At 35.4% G+C, this 13,210-nt stretch overlaps 3 protein-coding genes across 3 annotated transcripts; 1 reads left to right on the top strand and 2 right to left on the bottom strand.

Moving 5' to 3' along the window:
- Positions 1-6: 6 nt before the first annotated feature.
- Positions 7-4,337, bottom strand: LOC106135182 (nuclear receptor coactivator 5). Its single transcript, XM_060946706.1, has 8 exons — positions 4,110-4,337; positions 3,688-3,964; positions 3,356-3,492; positions 2,582-2,749; positions 2,138-2,255; positions 1,394-1,593; positions 908-1,080; positions 7-663 (listed from the first exon to the last, which is right to left on the bottom strand). The coding sequence occupies exons 1-8, from the start codon at positions 4,120-4,122 to the stop codon at positions 418-420; spliced, it is 1,332 nt and encodes a 443-aa protein (XP_060802689.1). The 5' UTR covers positions 4,123-4,337; the 3' UTR covers positions 7-417.
- A 147-nt stretch (positions 4,338-4,484) lies between these two features.
- Positions 4,485-7,560, top strand: LOC106135193 (mpv17-like protein 2). The gene is made up of 2 exons (XM_013335426.2): positions 4,485-4,671; positions 6,471-7,560. Exon 2 carries the CDS (start codon positions 6,480-6,482, stop codon positions 7,101-7,103), a length of 624 nt encoding a protein of 207 aa, XP_013190880.2. The 5' UTR covers positions 4,485-4,671; positions 6,471-6,479; the 3' UTR covers positions 7,104-7,560.
- Positions 7,561-7,667: 107 nt separating this feature from the next.
- Positions 7,668-12,860, bottom strand: LOC106134869 (uncharacterized). Its single transcript, XM_013335011.2, has 10 exons — positions 12,606-12,860; positions 11,982-12,154; positions 11,568-11,633; positions 11,362-11,502; positions 10,674-10,937; positions 10,122-10,266; positions 9,484-9,625; positions 9,021-9,219; positions 8,363-8,498; positions 7,668-8,027 (listed from the first exon to the last, which is right to left on the bottom strand). Exons 1-10 carry the CDS (start codon positions 12,858-12,860, stop codon positions 7,668-7,670), a joined length of 1,881 nt encoding a protein of 626 aa, XP_013190465.2.
- Positions 12,861-13,210: the final 350 nt, after the last annotated feature.

Raw genomic sequence — 13,210 nt, 5'->3', positions numbered from 1 at the left:
CATGGTTTTCATGTAAACAGGGTTTCGTCAGATGTGCAACCTGACTCGCCCATTTCTGGGGTCATATTTACTAACGTTAACAAGGTATGCCTTTCCTCTACCTTTGAGGTTGTCTGAACAAAAATAACTTTAACTTCTCAGCTGCCGTCAACGTCTTTTGTTTTGAGTACTATAAGTTTGGAAATACTGAATTCTCGCTTGAAAAATTGATTTCCCGCGGCAAATGCGGTGTAAGAGTGCGGTGTGTGTGAAAAAATCAGATCGCGGGTTCGGCAGCTCAGAGGTTAAGGCGAGATAAATAGATATGCCTTAACGTTCGTGGCTGACCCCCAGGACCATGGGCACAGAGAACCCTGGCTTCTCTAGGGAAGACGCAAACGGGTCAAACGCCATATTGATAAAAACTACTTATAATATCTACGTGTATTTAGAAAGTATAGAGTCTAAAGCTTTTCTAACAGTAGGGTCGTTGAGTAGTTTATTTTGCGCGGGCGCGGGGGCGGGGACGGGCGCGGGGGCGGGCGCGGGCTCGGCCTTGCTCAGCACTTTCTTGTCGTTGAGGATACTGAGAATCCTCTGCTGAAGGTCCACTTGCGTTTTGCTGGTCGGCGCAGTGTTCAATGGCTCGCCTAACTCTATTTTGACTTGCTGCTCTTTGCGTTCCTGAAAAAATGTGTTATTCTTTTTTGAGTTTGAGGTTTTTTTGGAAATTTCCAGAAAAAAAATTGCTTACATAATAAAATAGGTTCAATGGTTTTGAGAATTCGTTTTATAAAATCAAATGCTACTTTTGTATTGTTGCTCTATTTTGTATTTAGTAGAATTAATTCTCAGTAGTTCCACTCATTACGAGATAAATCAAATTCTATTACACAAAATATTATCGTTTTAAAATTTTTGCACATACCTGTAAATACTCAATAACTTTCTCATACTGCATAACGGTTAGTGTGCGTCCATCGGCCAATTGTCCCAACAACGCGTACACGGCTTCGCGGCTGGCGGGCCCGCCTCGTTGTACCTCTTGGAAGTTTCGAGAAAGCAGCTGCAGAGCGTCCTCTAGCGGTATGTTGCGGTGTTCTGGAAATTTTAATTTAGAATTAGGTTTTTTTTTCTCAACTATCAATATGTAAGAGTTTAATTTAAGTACAACAATTGTTTTGTTACCCTCAATTAAAAGGTTAACTAGTCATAAACTGTCTAGCGTTTGTATAGGATTTACCTGTCCGTTGTTAAACGCGATTCAGAAGTAGGTATTTAAGGTAATAATAACACAAAGCCACTCGCTTTTGAACTCCTCGATATTAGAGAAGTGCATCGGGTACATTTTATTTATACTAGGGTGTGATTCCAACTGTATTCTATAGTACTCTGTGATAAAGTAAAGTCCTACCTTGTGGCAATCCGTGCAATATGGTGAGCGTCAATGACCTATGCTCCTGATTCACCGGCATGACCAGTATCGCGTACAGACAGCCTCGGGACGCGATGTTGCCCAACACTTTCCCGATCGGAACGTCTTCCATGGGGAATAGGAGGTCCACCACTATTCCTAAACGCTTTAGACGGGACTCGATGTATTCGGCGTATTCGCTGGAAAGAAAATGGATTGTTTTGTCTATATGTATCGACCGCCTCCAGGGGTAAGTCTCGGTCGCGTCCACAATTCTCTGGAAAGAAGTCTTTGTCCGTTTGGACTGTCAGGTTTTTACAGGAAGCATCTGACCTTGGAACGACCTTGCAGAAGCCATATTGGATGATGGAAGTTGCTCTTTAACATACAGACTAACTTATAAATTGCTGCGTCAAAACCATTCTGGCATGAAATAAGTATTTATGGCAAATATCAAATTTTTATGGAACAGAATGAAAAGATCTACTAATGAGGGGAAATCAATTATTTGGGATATTATTCAAAATGAGGAGTTTCCTTAATGATACTCCGAGAAAGCGGGGTAATTTTATGTATGTATGAAAAGTTAATTTATGTGAAACAACATTGAAAGAAACAAATTATTAGCTCAGAACATACCTTAGATCACTGAAATAAGTTATAAAATAATTATTTTGGATCAAGATAGGAATGCAGTTTTATACGCCCGCCTAAGCCTGGGCATTAGGAAGAAATAAAACTTACGTGAGAGCCTTGGAGACGACAATAATTTCGCAGTCATTCTTCTCTGGCACAGGCAGCGCTCTGCCGAAGTCGGGGCGCGGCTGAAACCTGTCGTAAGCTTGTCGGTCTGCCCATTCACCTAAAAATTCACCCAATTTAACAAAATAATTGATGGACGAAAAGGTCACCATTCCCGCCTAGTCTCCAAAAGGCCGAAAGGCCATGTTTAGCGGATACGCAGGCTGAATGCTTAGGAATTGAGTCTTCTTCCTCCTGGCTCTAGTCCCGTAACCGGGTAATCCTCACCTCTCTGGAGAGGAGCCCGGGGTATGCCTTTGACCATGGATCCTAGATTGGGTGAGTCAGTTTTTTACACGTATTGGTTTGGGCCATATGTTGTATGTCAGTCAATAATCACTAAGTAACCAAAGAGTTACGTGATTTAGGTACAAATAACGTATTTACCTCTAGGCGCCGCTGGTTCCCTATACCCGGGTCTTCCCCGCGGTACGCCCCGCCCCCGCCCCCGCGGCATCCCGCGCCCCCGCTTCCCTCCGCGTTCGTTCCAGCCCTGGTGGCCTATATACCCGTCTTCATATTCTTTGTCGTAACCTTCTTCAGCATACACTGAACCTACAAAAAATCACAAATTTAATTTACAATAACAATTTAACTTGCAAAAAGTTCAGATAGTGTAGGAAGGTTTGGCAAAAAAATATTTCAAGTCTTGCAAATTGGATTATAGTTACACATTCAGTTGCGTTATGTGCTGGTTTTTCTCACCTTAAACACCCAACATGTTTCCTATCATTCCAAGCATGTAGAGTCAGTAGCAGAAAAAACTTGGCCCAATAGTTTTTGTTATTGTTGTAGGGTCAGATATATCTGTCCTTAACTATAAACATTTTTACAAATTGAATATAAATCAAATCATATTGAATTGGTTACTATTTACATTTAATTTACAACAACCATTAATAAATTATAAATTAAATATAAAATATATACAAAAAAATTACACAGATTAAGTTAGCCTCGAAGTTCAAAACTTGTGTTTCGAGATGCTAACTAAATACATATAACTAATACTAACTATATAATAAATACTTATATAGATAAACATCCAAGCCTACACCAATTAGAGAAAGACAGTTTCAAATTCAGCACCTCCAGTGTCACAGACAAGCTTACTGCCACTGCCCCAAAGAGGCCCTTAAATAATTAATAAAAATATCTAACCTTGTTCTCCTACATAGTTTCCGTAACTGTCATACACAGCTTCATCATTCCCATCTTCAATGACAATCGGCAGATTGTCAGATAGTGCGACAGCTGGAGGTATCTCTGGTTGAATTGTGACTACTTCTGTTTCACGTCTGTTGAAAAATATGAAACAAATGTAGCTTAAGCAAAAATGATGTGATAGGCATCTTTCCACCTGCCACGATCCCTGCATGGGATCGTGGCAGGTGGAAAGATGCCTATCACTCCAAAAAGGGGTTTGATTTTATGAATCATATGTAATATGTATGTATGGAATAGTTACGATCTGTAGATATAATCTTACTCACTTTCTATCAGAATTTTGTTGTGCTGTACGAACACTTAATGATTTCCCTTGAAATACACTTCCATTGGCTTTTGAAATAGCTTCCTGAGCACTAGATTCTTCTTCAAATTGGACAAAGCCAAAATTTCTGTTTACAATAATGCCATTTATCTGCCCATAAGGTATAAAGTGTTCGTAGATTTCCTCCACAGTTGCATTTTCTTTAAGACCGCCAACGTAAATACGGAGATGGGCCGTTGCTCTATTTTTCATAGCCGCACGGTCGAGGGTCAATTTCTCTAGAAATAACACGGAACAATAAAGTTGCTTGTAGTGTTACATTTAAAATTTGACAAACTTTTTTTATTAGAAATGAAGAGAGGTCACACAACGGTCTATGAAATGAATTTTTCTAAATAATAATTTGTGTAATAACCACCGTACCTGCTATTGACATGATTTTATCTATGTATTTTTCCGCAACTATCAGTTTACATACGGTTAAAAAGTCACTCTGTATAAATTTGTTTCAGTTACAAGAAATATCAATAACAAAAACAATGTGCATTATGCTAACACCACGAAAAATTAAATACTCAAACCTAAACTTGAATGAGCTCAAACCAAGCTCAAGCAAACCAACCAAACCAATATCCTGGCTCATAAGGCTCTAAAATTCTACATTGACAATGACATTTGTCTCGACTTTCGATATATTTATAATTAAGTCGATAGTCTATGGCAAGGGTACATAAATGTTTGACAAAGAGCTATCAGTGTCAAAAATTACATGACAGGTGTACATTTGACTTGTTCAAATTTGCTTTTACTTGGTTTTTGACTTGTTATATGCTTTTTGTAGGTTAGAAAATATGTGGAAAAATGTGTATTTATATAAATCATTTATTTTATTCAGCTAGCAATTTGTAGAATATAGCTAGCTTAAACAATTCTACAGATAATTTATCCGTTTTAATTCCTACAATATTTATGTCATACATTTCAAGTAAGTGATTTTTTGTTACTTTTAGGGGTATCTAGTTTCTAAAGTTTTGTTCTTATATAATGTAGTAAGATTGGTAAATATAAAACATTGTTTAGCTTTTATTATTTTGTTTGTTTAAAAATAAACCGAGCAGCCTACGAATATTTATTAAATAGTCTAATATTTATACTTAGGATAATATGGCAATTTGACTATTTTATTTTATGAATTAATCGATATATACGTCGCGCAGCTCAAGGAAAAAAATATCTTTGACAGCAAGCATTGTTGTAAAGCAGAATAACAAGTTTATAAAATAGCTTCAATTCATTTTGCTCATTTGTTTTAGGTCTGAATTTGCCATGAATTGGTTTTGACCTATGACATTTCGAAGAATATTTACTAAAATACATAGCTCATACAAACAGGGGTTAAACATTGCATTCAGTGGAAAGTATTTGTTTTACACTAATGTTTCGCTGTCAATGACTATATCTTCATTAGGTGACATATTGGAACAGAAATATGAAATTTATAAAAAAGAAATTGAGAAAGTAGATTTTAACCGAACCCGTCAAATGGCAGTGTCAGGTTGTTCAACTGGTATTATTTGCCACAATTGGTACAAATTGCTTGATAAAATTATTGTTGGAAGAACATTTGATATGGCATTGAGAAAGCTCTTATTGGATCAATTTATATGCTCACCTATAATAATACTTGCATTCTTTGCTACAGTAGCCATTTTTGAAGATAATCCAATAGAGAATTTCACAGAAGAAGTTAAAGATAAATTTTGGACTCTGTATAAAGCAGAGTGGATAGTGTGGCCACCTGCCCAGTTAATTAACTTTTACTTTCTACCAACTAGATATAGAGTTGTGTATGACAATACTATATCACTTTTTTATGACATATATACTTCTCAGATAAAACATGCAAAATCTGAAGTTTCAGAAACTGATGATAAAAATTAGGGTTGCCACCTTTTTTTGAAGAAAAATAGTTTTTTTTTTTAATTTAAAAAACTTTTGGGAAATTCAGGAAAAATAATAGTACACATCTATTTTCATTATTAGTATTATTTTCCATGAGTATTAATAAAATTATTATTTAATTATAGGCATCTATGCAATTGAGGTCTATATTAAAGTAAATAAACAACTCATTTTTGATTCAATTAATAGATGCTTTATTCCTTTCTTCTCTCCATTTCAAATTCATCACAGACAAAAATATTTCTGTAACAGCAGAAGTTGCAGGAATGGAGAGAAGGAAATGATTTTAAATATGCGGGTGCATTCCATTCACAGTTAATAAAAAAAAGTGTGAATAAGCTATAAAATAGGTTTCGTCTTTTATTGTTTTTCCATAATGTATAGTACAATTGTCTAAAATATAGTATGATACTATATAATATAGTATGTGTGGCAACCCTAATAAAAAACCCATTAATTTCATGTTTAGTTTTTTATGTTGAAATTAATGTTTAGTTTCATTTGATTTTGTATGGAAATGTTTTTTTAACTCCTCTTTTCAGTTGTTTATATTAATTTAAATATAATTAAGGTATTTAGAATAAAGTGTTATTGTAAATGTTCTGGAAGTTGTTTTATTAAAAATAAAAATATTTTTAAAATGTTAAAGCTAAAATATACCAAAATTTAAAAAATAGTGTTATGATTTTCTACGGGAGTAACTAATTAAACATTATAAATATTAAATTTGGCATTAGGGAAGTGTAATTTTTTGTAAACATACTACGCAATGAATCGTAATTTGTATTTCAACTTCTAGTAATTTTATCGTTATTGTTCCAGGTATCAGAAATGATGCAAGCCCTCGGCCTAACATGGAAGCGAATAGCAACTAAAGTTGGCCCTGAACCTATGGGATGCTTCAAGAGGCTGCACAACTTGTTGTTCAGCAATAAATACCTTTTGTATACAAATGTTTCCATTTCAGTTAGCTTATCGGCCCTGGGCGATTGTATAGAACAGAAATATGAACTGTATACGGGACAACAAGCCAATTATGACTACAAACGCACCATACATATGGGGTTTTCTGGAGCTGCTGTTGGTGTACTATGTCATAATTGGTACAAAGTCCTAGACAGATTCATAGTAGGCAAAACAACATCAATGGTTGTCAAAAAGTTGGTATTAGACCAACTTATATTCTCACCAGTTATGATTATGACATTTTTTGGAAGTCTTGCTCTATTTGAAGAAAATCCATTGGAGAATTTCAGAGATGAAGTGACAGACAAATTTGTGACTCTGTATAGAGCAGAATGGATGGTCTGGCCGCCAGCTCAGATCATCAATTTTTACTTTTTGCCTACAAAATACAGAGTTCTGTATGACAATTTTATATCTTTAGGTTACGATGTTTACACATCACAAGTAAAACATAATAAGTCTTCAACTAGTCCTGATGGTGACAGGTAGATCGATGGCCAAATGAATTTGCGTATCAAATATTTTAGACGTTCGTGGGCTCTTGTCCAAAATTTTAACATGAGCTCTGTAGATAGAAATAATGGCTTAATAAATATACCTAAGCAATAATCTTGATTCGCTAGAGACTGGTTTCATTACATTAATGTGATTATGATGAAAAATATCTTTTGCAGTCATTGAGAAAAATCTGATTTATTTTATTGTAATTGTTTCGATTTACTTATGATCATTAATCACCTATAGGTTTATGTCTGTTACCGCGCACATAACGTGTGATTTAAATACGTATCATGTCTATGGCTATTCCTAGGATTAGTAAACAGTGCTGTGATAATGTATGTAAGTACATAATTTATGATTATACCTACATAGTAATTTTATCGTGTTGCAAATGAAAAGTCCATTTTTTCAATTTTACAAAAAGAATAAATGTTATTGCAATGTTTTTTTCTTTTTTATTTATTATTCCTACAACAATATAGGTACCTAATACGAACCATGAATACAATACAAATCATTCTTCATATTATGTACAGAAAGGGCTATGTGTGTTTAATTTGGCGTCAGAAATGGTTCTTCTGCAGCTGAGTTCCTCTTGCTTGCCCTCAAATTACTAAGAACGCTATGAACTATGGAATTTTCCAGCATTCTATCGGGCCAGGATTCTAGTCTTCTGTTATGGGCTAATCCCGAAGGAACAGGCATTTGGCTCGACCTTGGTGTGTCTCTGTGGGAGCAACTTTTGTCCTTCATGCCAAGCAAAGAAGTTAGCAGCTTGTCTAGCGTGGCTATGTCATCGATGTTGGTTCCTTGGATAAGATTCATGGACCGCGGGGAAGAGGCGTCTGTATTGATCTGACTTGAGCGCTTCGAGACTGGTGTCTGTGATTGAAGGCCGATTGTACGTATAACCTGTAATTTAGTTGGTCGGTTGGTTTATTAAGAAACACATGTTGCATTTATTGTAGTAAAGTGCTTCGCTCGTAAGGCTTTCTATGCAAAGAAAATGAAGATAGTGGTGAAACTTGTTCTAGCTAGTCATAACGTAAGTTAGTAGGTATCATTATTATAATATCATTATCCGACAAAGATTTTCGGAGATTCCTTAAAAAGTTCGAATGACTCGTGCAATTTAATTTTATTGCTCTTTCCCGTAGTAGGGGTATTGTAATAAGGAATATTACTACAGTCAATACTCAGCAAAAGTACCTTCAACTAAAATAAAAATTAAAAAAATAGGTAGTTACCTCGTCAGCGTTGTGGCTTTGATAACTCATCCGTTTTACTTTTCGATACGTTTCGTCGTCCAGTGCCTCCTTGACGGCAGCTTCAAGTTTTTCCTGGATATCTTCGCGGTTTTGATTCAGATCTTCTAAAACCAATCTATAAAAAAAGTTAATTATAGTAAGTGACTCAAGTCTGGAAATAACAGACATCAGTGCTCGCTTCTAAAGAATATAGATATTTTTTGAGACAGTTTCTTTTCCTATTCAGCCGATAGAGTAGGTACATAGTCAATCGGTACACAATTTTATTTTGTGATTGTATTTTCTGTGTATGTATGTGGTATTTATATTTAGTTAAAAAATTCGTGTCGTTTTCGGCAGATAATATCTTCGTCTCATTTGCTTTCAGCCAGTAAACTTCGCAACTCAGGATCCAACTTTCAAGAAATTTTTGCTAACAGTAGAATAAATACTGGCTTAGGAATTAGGTAAGAGTTACCTACTTACCTAATAAAATAATATAAGGGCATCGACATATTCCATCTTGCTGTAATACAAAATTAAAAACATACATACATACATAAAATCACGCCTCTTTCCCGGAGGGGTAGGCAGAGACTACCAAATTAAATTAAAAATATACTTTAAAAATATTTATTGTACATGGAAAGATACTCACTCCGCCCTTTCGTCATCTTCAGCCTGTCTTAAAGTAGCCTTGTTAGCCTCCCTGGCCACCTTTATGTCCTGCTCCCAGAACCTCCTCAGGTCAGGCGTGGAAGTATAAGGAGCGGCCACTTCCTTGATCTTGAGAAATATGATCGCGGTTATGAAAATGCAGATCACGTTCACTATGGTCAGGCAGCAGCTGACTATTCCTGTAAAGATTGTGAAATATTTTGGTACTTTTGATTTTATTTGCAAAAATTAAGAAATATTTTTAACAGCTCGGGCAGCGCTCTAGTAGAACTGTACAAAAAATTATAACCACGAATATCATCGAAATTGGTTCAGAAGTTTAGTTATTCGTTGTAAACACAGACCATATAGCAAATCGGTTTTAGACCAAAATACAAATTCATTTTTTCTCTATTAGTACCTAGAAACTTAGAGTTAAAGTTAGATAATATAAGCGTGCTTACCATTGACAGCAAATTCTATGGGCAAGTAGTCGTGGTAGAGTGGTTCATACGAAGAGTTGCCTAAATATGGCTCTCCTTTGATGTGAGGGATCTTGACTCCGGGGTGCAACAGCCAGATACAAGCCAGGGCCCAGAATAAACCCTGTATTAAAGAGTAATATTTATCGAAAAGAACCAAGTAAGTACAGAGAGTAGGTAGCCGGCAAATATTACTTGTACAAGAGAATTATAAATTTGATTTTTAATTTCGGAATAACCTAACTGTAACATTTTAATACGGAGTTAAATTAATAACAGCCTAATCAAACCATACCTTAACTATCAATTAGATTTCGCCACGCAGTATCAGATCGGACCTTTGCGTAGCACTTATCTACAGTCTCTCGTAGTCGTAGTTAATATCGTAGCATCCAATTCGTAGCACATTCTTTCGTAGCTCTCCTCTCTCTGGACTCTCGTAGCCGACACTGTACCTAGCGTAGCGGTTCGTGAAAGTTTGTACGACTTCAATCCCGTTGTATTGTAATTTTTTTAAATAACCTTAGTACATATTAAGTTCTAAAAACTTATTAAAACGTGCAATAAATAGTTATAACTCAAATTATAAATTGTAATGCTAATAAAATTGTTATTCTTACACAATTAACGACTGGAGGTAAGAGTGAGGCAGATATCGCGATGCCGATGAGCGGGCCTGCGCTGCCCTGAAGCAAGGCCAAGGCCACCCCAGTGCCGGAGGTCAAGGCCCACAGTACGCCCATCCATAAAGACCGTACATTTCCTCTAAAAATATATGAATTGTTATGAGATGTAATAATCCAATTTAAAGACAAGTTAGTGATTTAATTTTTTATTAGTCTATTATTTGTTATTTAATCTAGTAATAAAATAGTGGCCATTGTCGTGTGATACTTAGCAGTTAATTCTTGCATTACACAACTGTGTAAGATAAAACTGTAACGTTATAATTTATACATATCTATTAAACAATTGAAAATTGTTTTAGTAAAAAGTTCTTTATTTAGTCGATATAAATTCAGGATTTAAAATCCTGAATTCTCTTTAATGACATAAGTTGGTTTACTAAATTAAAAATGTTTAATACTTATCAATTATTAAGATATAGTGGTCTCTTTTATACGCATTGTTGTATGTAGTATTCTAATCAATCATAACACTTATGTACTAACCGTCCCTTCATTTCCTCTGTAGGAAAATCCCCCAAGCCCCAAGGCATATCCGTTGACCCCAATATTAATCCAAAAATGAAGCCAAATATTAAAGAGACGATCATTCCCAATACCAAGCTCTCGAAGCCACTCCTCACGAGACTCCTGTCTGATATGATGGTACCGAATGTGATGGACATGACAGGACCCATCAGGGGTGAAACCAACATGGCCGCCACTATGTTGGAAGCATTGTTTTCTACTAAGCCCAGAGCTGCTAGGGAGCTGAAAAATTACATTTTGGGTGTCAACGCGACGAAAAGATATATCCGATGTCGCGATTACGTACTTATTTTAACATTTATTTTTATTATTGCTTTACGTAATCAGTATGGGTTTTGGTTCCCTTTTCAGATTGCGGAGGTCAGACGAGATTCACTTCGTGTAGAAACCTAATAGGCTAATCATAAAAAAGAGCGAATTTTCTTTTAATTTCCTTTTATAATTTCAATGACATACATTATATTACGTCTTTATTGTTCTCTTACGGGGAAGACAGAGCTAATAGCATTATTTTCGAGACTATTAGCTCGTTCGGCTGGAATAATTGGATTTTATTAAGTACATTTTATTATACCAATATCTGATTATCGAAATATTTGTTTGTACCTAGTAACCTAGGGATAGTCTATCTACTATGAGAACTTACTCAGCTGTTACAATCAGTGTCAAATAATCGAAGGACAGCTCGCCACCTCCCCTCACCCCGTCCACCACTTGTTTCACGGTCAATTTCGACCTTATTGAGTCGACAAACTGACGCCATCTTTTAGCATCTTCAGTTTTACGCCTGTGGACAGAATAATCACTTGAATACAGATGTATATCAGTTGGTGACTTGTATTGTTTACTTACAATATCGCGTCTTCGTCTTCTTGGTCGTTGTCGGCTGCGGAATGGACCACGTTGCAAGGGAGAACACTGGAAAGATGTTAATATATATAATGTGAAAATATTGATCTTGTCTAACTTAAATTTAAAGAAAGGAATTTTTTACGTAGGTTTTTACAATGCAGTAACTGGACTCATGATAGACAAACTTGAGTTGATGGGATCTTGTGGCAATTATGAGATAATTTTTGTGGCAGACATGTTGAACATAGATAATGCAGCTTGTTACGGACGGCTTGTTCAGATTTCTTGTAGATAATTACAATGAAAAAAATATTAATTACAATCGTGAGCTAGTTTCTTTCGCTTTACTTTTTCTTTACGTAATTACTTATTAAATTTACTTAATTTGTAACTTTTAGGCACACAGATGCTTACCTAACGATAGATTTACATTTGACTCCAATCCCGAGCTGCGTGAGGCAGTGCAACATGGTCTCGCATTTGTCCCCTGTCGCCAATGGGAAGATCACCTCGTAATAATTGCCAGTCTTGTCATTCACCCACACCACTTGTTCTACTTGCAGCTTCTTTAATAGTTCTTGCAAAATCTGAATTGTGTACGTCTCATTATCAATATGAAAATAAGTATTTTAGTTATATACCAAATAGTTATCTTTTTTCAATTTAGTGAAAAAAAATTCTTAGTAATTTATGACCATTCAGTCTCTTTCAAGGGAACCTACACAAAGATTTTTATAATGCAGTAGATAGCGTGAGCCAGGTGTTACGTATATTTATACATATACGTTATATGCGTTATAAATAAACGTTTTCCAATTATTTCATAAATGAATTTTCTCGCTGAGCACATAGCAGATCCATAATCTTTGAGACAATACTACGCATTGGGAAAGAGTCGTGTTCTAATTTAAGAATACACTCATGCTAAAACAGTGCTACATTGTCTTCTATATTTGAAATCGAAAAGTTATTGTTTTCGTCTATTACTTTTACTTAGTGATGATGCTGCAAAATAAAAATTTGTACATAATGACTTACGCTTTCCATGGTGAAGAATTCATCGACCTCGTCTATGTTTTCCAAAGTTGAATTGAACCCATCATTATAATACTGGGAGAGACGTACTGGTATACTCGAGTTTTTAGATTTCTTACTCAATAGCTCCACTTCTAACCGATAAGGTTTTAGCGCTGAAGAATCTAACGAAATTATATCTTTGGGTTTTCCAAATCTCAGTACATGTTCATAGTTACTTGAAGGAATGCAAATTATAAAAATAACTCCTGAAGGCATTTTTAAATATTAAAATATACCATGAGTCACGGAATCAGTATTGCAACTGCGTTTTTAATATTGTCGCCTGTGCCCGTACTATGAAATTTTGCTCGATATAGTAAAACGAAGTTTACAACGTTTAGTAAAAGAACAAGAGAATTTCAGTATTGCTGTGGTAGTTTTAGGGGGGATACTTGTGTCTATAGAAGTACGAGTATTAGTTACTTCCTATTCTCATCTTTACATTATCTGTGTAAATAAAGACATTAATCGAATCATCAGGTACAGAATAATGATGCACTTTACAGCAAGTAGCTTTTGTAACCATTAATATGGCGATCCGAGTGATTTAACTATTTATTTTCTAT

This window comes from Amyelois transitella, chromosome 11, assembly GCF_032362555.1.
Source record: "Amyelois transitella isolate CPQ chromosome 11, ilAmyTran1.1, whole genome shotgun sequence".
Lineage (NCBI taxonomy): Eukaryota > Metazoa > Arthropoda > Insecta > Lepidoptera > Pyralidae > Amyelois > Amyelois transitella.
This window is presented reverse-complemented; position numbering and strand designations above follow the sequence as displayed.